Raw genomic sequence first — 6,064 nt, forward strand, 5'->3', positions numbered from 1 at the left:
ATTTCCACTGTGTTAAAAAAAAAAAAAATTAGGCATTCAATTTTCAAATTTGAGAAACTTGTATATAAACGGCTGTGGGCAATCTGTAGAATTGCCAGCTCTTAGCTAATTTGTGCTTCTTCCATTTAGTAAGGCTAGAAGGTGAAGTCGCTCATTGAATTTTTCTTTTTCTTCGTTAATTATTTTAGATAACTAAATGGGATGCCACAATTTGTTTTACAGGTTCAAAACATTAATTCAAGAATGTTGAATCGAACACGAAGCTTTTCATCATCTTCTGGCATTAGCATGGAGAATTTGGCATCGCTTCGACGATCGGCTAGTGATTCTCTAGCTCTGATGAGCAGTACCAATGTGATCAAGATTGGTGTTGGAGATAATTTCTCCTTTGAAGGAGACGTGGAAACTCGTAAAGGTGATGATGATAATAATAATAATAATCATCTTAATTATTCATCAGACAAGAAACCAAGCTCTGCAAATAATGAAGTGAGAGCCCTAACTCCAATTGATTCTTCTAGCAAAATTGAGCCTCAAAAAAGCGTTGCTAGCAATGACCATGGCAAGGGCCCCAAGAGGATGAAACGGTTGGATTTTTTTTTTCCTTTTTTGTTTATTATCTGTATATACAAATTTTAACTAAAATTCTTTAGGTTTTTTTTTCAGCAGATTGCTTGCAAACAGAGTGTCTGCTCAAAGGTCTCGACTTCGAAAATTGGCGTACATGGAAAAACTCAAGAAAGAAATAGACAATGAAGAGGTGAAATAATATCGGATGTATTCTTAATTTATTAGTTTATTATTTAATCTCTAATTAATTAGTGTTTTTGAAAGTCACTTTATTCCCTTGGTTACTTGCGGGTCAATGGTTTCTTCAATATAGTAGTAGAGACATTGTCTTATATATAAATTCTCTTGATAAGAGACCTTGTTGAACGAACACAGTATTAGAACCAAGGACTTGTTGAATTCTCCACGCACAAAACAGTGTTAATACGCTCTTAGATCAATTTCTTGTTCTATGGTTTATATATGTATAGGCCAGATTATCAGTGCTGCTGCCACTAGTTTCTCACTATGAGACTGAGTGCAAGGTGCTTGGAAAAATGAACCGTGAGATGAAGGAGATGATGGAAGCTCTGGAGAATGAGACAGCTGCCAAAGAAGGTAATTTGAGATAGCTGTTAGCTCTAGAATATTATATACACATATAATTGATGGACTTTGATAAATATATTTAATATAATTGGAAAACATGCGTGGCTGCAGCTGAATTCCAAGCTCTTATGGAAGAGAAAGAGGCCCTGGGTCTGGCCTATAGGTTGCTAGGAGAAGGAAAATGAAGATCCTCCATCTGGATTCTGAGCTCTTGAGGAAATCAAAATCTTTGTTCCAATAGCTTAATGAAAGTTAATAAGTTTGCCAGTTTCCTTTGTATAAGTTGTCAAAAGCATGTATCATGGTCCAGAAATTTGATAAACATGGAGAACTTCATTTAATCACTTACTACATTTCCTTTATTTATTTTAAATGAATCACTAAAGAAGAGGCATCTTAAAGAGTGACAGTATCAGTAATAGGAGTAAGGGGATCCATAACAAGAATAGCACACTTAGTGAAAATAATTAGACCAACATAAAAGCAATAGATTGACATGGAGGGGTGAGGCAAGAACTGAACATGCATTGAACAACCCTGTGAATCATGGTTAAAAAAGTAATTTACAATGTTGTGAATGAGTTTCCAGACTATATAATATTTGGGATTCTTAAATTGGAAGAGACTATATATATAGTCATTTTATAAATTGCGGATTCACCCTTCTATAGTGTTGTATAAGGGCTCTAAATGTTGCACAGTTTCTTTATAGCACTTTAAGGGATAATATGTACTTATAAGTTACTCATGTATCAAAAAATTATTATGTATATACGTAAAAACATATAAATTTTAGGAATCATAACACTTACTATCAAAAGAAAGGAATGCCAAACCTATGTTGATTGATAAATATCTCTATTTGAATCACTAGAGGAGGAGTGTCTCGCTGTGGAAAAGAAACTTTAAAATCCATAATATAACTAAGAAGAAATTAATTAACTCTTTATGAATCGCCATGGATGGGATATCCACCGTAGAAATGAAATGAAGGGAACTTAAACTCATATTAGCCACGCATCAACTACTGAATTCCCCTCTAGAAACATGTGAACAACTAAAATTCAATCCTTTGATAACCTTAAACAATTAGGCCGACTTAAAAACAACATATTGCGTGAGTTAATCGAGGAAAAAAAAACTCAAACAATTACACGGAATTAAAAACAGTAGATTGACATGGAGTGAAGCGAAACTGATAATAAATATATATAAATGATTTTTTTTTTTCGTAATCACTAGGTATGTGCCCAGCACAATTGTATAATTATTAGGCCTCACTTGCCTGCCAGGAAGTTTAGGTGTTTTCAATTAACAAGGCAGTAACTAATCAGAGCATATGGCCAATGGCTCATATATATAGAGATATATATAAGTAGCTGTGTGGTAAATTAAAAACTCAAAATCAGACAGGCATTCAGACAATAATGCTAATGAAACGGCAGAAGAAACAAGACGAAAATTATAATTTTTGTATAACGGTACAAGTACAATATCACATAATGCATGCATCAATATTTGGATAAGTACCTCAAGATCTCACTTAGAATTGTCTCATTAATTCATATAGTGAGATCTAGAGTACTTGCCCTTTTAGTTGCACGCTCCTTATTACTATGATCTTCTCCTTCCTTCATCAACCTCCTATGTTTTGAAGATGATGAAGACGGTGAGTACAAAGATAAAGATAACTCACCATCAACTTTATTGATCTTCTCCTCCAGTGAGCCTTGCCGCGGCGGCCGGCTCTCCTCCTCATTGCTACTAGGTCTCAGCCTTAAAGATAGTTCCAAATCAAGCTTGCCGCAATCCGTAGCTTTTCTTTTCATGGTAGCACTCTTTTGTTCTTCTATTTTCGTGTGCTGTTGGCGTACCGGGTTGAGCTCAATTGGGCGTAATCTTGATTGTGCTTGCCATGGATGACGATTGCGGTTAAAAGATGTTTGAATTTCTTCTTTCAATTCAGGCATTTTCCAAGTAGAATTTGCACCATAAGAGAGAGCACTACTCGTAGTACTCATGCGAAAATTGTTGTTACTAGGCCAGTTGCAATTGGTGCCATCGAAGATCTTTTCAGCCACCGTGCCATATAATCTAGATCTAGTTTCATCAATTAAACTCCGGCTCACGTAAGGGTTACGCATTAAATACTCACGAGCAGTACTCCAAGAAGCTTCCCCATATCTTCAAAAGATTAAAGCAAGTGAAATTAAATTCATAAATATCAAACCTAAAAAGGGTATGTGTATGTATCATCATATTAATTGGATTGTAATTGACTTTTGTACCTGAAACCAGAAGCTTGGCTTTGATTATTGTATCCCTGTAGCATGGGAAGCTGGCTGAGATTATAAATATTTCGATCTCCGCTTTCCACAAGATGCCTATGATCTGCCATGGCTGTCAGTAAAAGACCCACTTTTATGCTTTAGTTTTGGATCAATGATTAGAAACCCTAATATTTTGCTCTGAAACTAAAATTATAATGAAGAAATTAAGTGTATACCTCGACCTGGATCATCAATCTTTTTGCTTCTATACATCTGGAAAAAAAAAAAAACAAATGCAAAATTAGATAAAATATTGTTAGATGTCAAATTATTTGAAGATACAGATTAATGAAACAAAATTTGAGGAATTAATTATAGATTATTGTGGGTGTTTTCTAAATTAATCAACCATTTATATAACCTGTAAATGGCTCTTGACATGAGCAATACTAAGTCCTTTGATATCCATCATTTGAAGAACTAGCTTAGGCGTTGCTCCTGCATCAAATTTTAAAAAATAATAATAATAAATTAGCACTAAAATTGCTAGAAAATTGAAGAAAAAGAAAAGCAATAGTATATTCATGGGTGGACTACTCACTTTCTTGTCCACCGAGTTTTTCAACAGCATGTACAAAGCGAAGATGAAGATCAGGTGTCCACCTGAGCCTCGGCATCTTGGATCTAACGTAAGGCCTAACTGGTGGCTTCTTATCATTCTCTTCAACTGTACTGTTGCTTGAGCTTCCTCCATTTTTAGGCTTGCTGCTTTCATCATCATTCTCCTCGCTTTCGCCCTCATCATCAGGAATTTCATCACTAGCGCTAGGGCATGTTTTTGAACACTCAGTGCCCTCACTCCCTTCCATATTCTTCTTTTAAATTAACACCTCTAAAACTTCAGATCATGAAACTGAATATTGTTAACACAAGCTAGGCTAAATTGAAGCACTTCCACAAGTTTAGAAATTAAACTTTCCATCTACCTACTTTGTTCAAGCTAGTTGCTTCTATGGCATGTAACAGAGAAGAACCAGTGTTTGAAAGAAAAAGAAACATCGATCTCAGTATGCGAAAACCTTCACAAGAAAAATAATTCTAGAGATAGAAGATAAATGGAAACCCTAGATCTTGAGTCTTGACTTAGAAGATAGAAGACTTCGCCAATTACTTTCTCCTTCCTTTCCCCTTTGAACTTGTAAACTATCACTTACCTAAACTTTGATTTGTATGTTGTGCATGCCATGCTATGTCATGTGTTTATGTATGTGTATGTATGTGTGTGGATGTACCGATCATCGATATCAATCATGGGGAAAATCTTTTTTTTTTTTTTGAAAAACAACAATAATATTATACAGTGAAATGAACGTATAGGTTAACTTGGCATGACCAAAGAGAATTAAAAATGACAAAATAATATACAAAGTTTGTCAGACAAATACGTTACAATTTACTATATTTCAGAAAAGAATAAATTTAAACTCCTTCTGTCGGAACCTAGCTAATTTGAACTTGAAAAAGAACTTCAAAGTGGACTTTTGTTCTTAATTTGTCACTTGGCAAAATGAACAAACCTTGGAAATTCCTGCCTAATTGAAGTGCGAAATATTAGTCCTTGAGCAATTATATTTAGACAAAATGCTGACCAACAATAAATCAGTGTCGATTTAATCACTTTATTATAAATACAGTAAACTAACATTAGTTTATCGTTATTTTTGTGGGTATTTTGTCAACTTTCTATCGCTACAGCATTCTCCTATATTCTTATTTCCACTGAATAAATTAACCTTAAAAATATACCAAAGACATGAAATATTTCTGATGCAATTATCAATTTCAAGAAACCCTGCCATAATCAAAAGTAAGAACTCTATCATAGGAAGAATAACCAAAAATGAAAATACAAATTCTATCATAGCAAGAAACCTAAGCTTAATAATTTTTTTTTTTCTGTATGTAATTTGCACCTAAAAATTACGACTCATTACATTTTCTAGTTTTATGTTGCATTTGCGTATGTTTAAAGTCATGAAATTAAATTTGGACACTAAAATCCGCTATTAATTAACCAAATTGACATGCACAGGTGAACTGCTCAAGTAATTAAGAAGCAATAAGTGACTGAGCCATCAGCTAAGTACGTAAATGAAGCATGCATGTGTGGAGTGATGCTATAGATATATAATCGATGCAGAACCAGACACAAAAGAAGATTATCAAAATGACTTTCCATCGGGAATCACGGGCTCTGCTCCATTCTGACTTATTCTTGCCACGTCACCGTCATGCATGTTTCCCAAATTTGCTTCTCCCTTAATGAAGTAAATAATTGAAAACCTCAATTAGTTAGCTATCCAAATCTCCGATAATCAAAGCTAAAATCCTTGCATTTTAATTGATGATGAATTAATTTCTTGAATGTTTTAATTATTGATGTATAATTTTTCTTTTTTTTTTTCTTTTTGGTGTTGATAGGGATGCATAAAGTGGTTGAATGGCAAATGAACTTTTTCATTCTTCCCACGTGGATAGCCGTGAAATGATTGACCTATTTTCGCAAAGCCAACACATTAATTAGGGTTTTTCCCCTTTTTGTTAGTCCCTGTTACTATCGATCACAAGGATCTTGC

At 34.2% G+C, this 6,064-nt stretch overlaps 2 protein-coding genes across 2 annotated transcripts; one reads left to right on the plus strand and one right to left on the minus strand.

Annotated features, from left to right (window-relative positions):
• Positions 1-226: 226 nt before the first annotated feature.
• Positions 227-1,280, plus strand: LOC107177435 (basic leucine zipper 34-like). Its single transcript, XM_052443701.1, has 3 exons — positions 227-587; positions 670-760; positions 1,041-1,280. The coding sequence occupies exons 1-3, from the start codon at positions 244-246 to the stop codon at positions 1,179-1,181; spliced, it is 576 nt and encodes a 191-aa protein (XP_052299661.1). The 5' UTR covers positions 227-243; the 3' UTR covers positions 1,182-1,280.
• A 1,272-nt stretch (positions 1,281-2,552) lies between these two features.
• On the minus strand, positions 2,553-4,610 carry LOC102622282 (putative Myb family transcription factor At1g14600). Its single transcript, XM_006481022.4, has 5 exons — positions 4,030-4,610; positions 3,850-3,926; positions 3,665-3,701; positions 3,447-3,558; positions 2,553-3,342 (listed from the first exon to the last, which is right to left on the minus strand). The coding sequence occupies exons 1-5, from the start codon at positions 4,295-4,297 to the stop codon at positions 2,721-2,723; spliced, it is 1,116 nt and encodes a 371-aa protein (XP_006481085.1). The 5' UTR covers positions 4,298-4,610; the 3' UTR covers positions 2,553-2,720.
• Between the last annotated feature and the right edge of the window lie 1,454 nt (positions 4,611-6,064).

This window comes from Citrus sinensis, chromosome 6 (assembly GCF_022201045.2).
Source record: "Citrus sinensis cultivar Valencia sweet orange chromosome 6, DVS_A1.0, whole genome shotgun sequence".
NCBI classification, from domain to species: domain Eukaryota; kingdom Viridiplantae; phylum Streptophyta; class Magnoliopsida; order Sapindales; family Rutaceae; genus Citrus; species Citrus sinensis.

What these genes read in the sequence shown, in the direction of transcription:
- LOC107177435 (XM_052443701.1), top strand. Translation starts at nt 244, where the DNA reads ATGTTGAATCGAACACGAAGCTTTTCATCATCTTCTGGCATTAGCATG. An exon ending in GGCCCCAAGAGGATGAAACG is followed by an intron (nt 588 to 669) that starts GTTGGATTTTTT and finishes TTTTTTCAGCAG; the next exon opens with ATTGCTTGCAAACAGAGTGT. An exon ending in AAGAAATAGACAATGAAGAG is followed by an intron (nt 761 to 1,040) that starts GTGAAATAATAT and finishes ATATATGTATAG; the next exon opens with GCCAGATTATCAGTGCTGCT.
- LOC102622282 (XM_006481022.4), bottom strand. Translation starts at nt 4,297, where the DNA reads ATGGAAGGGAGTGAGGGCACTGAGTGTTCAAAAACATGCCCTAGCGCT. An exon ending in AAAACTCGGTGGACAAGAAA is followed by an intron (nt 3,927 to 4,029) that starts GTGAGTAGTCCA and finishes AATTTGATGCAG; the next exon opens with GAGCAACGCCTAAGCTAGTT. An exon ending in GATTGATGATCCAGGTCGAG is followed by an intron (nt 3,559 to 3,664) that starts GTATACACTTAA and finishes TTTTACTGACAG; the next exon opens with CCATGGCAGATCATAGGCAT.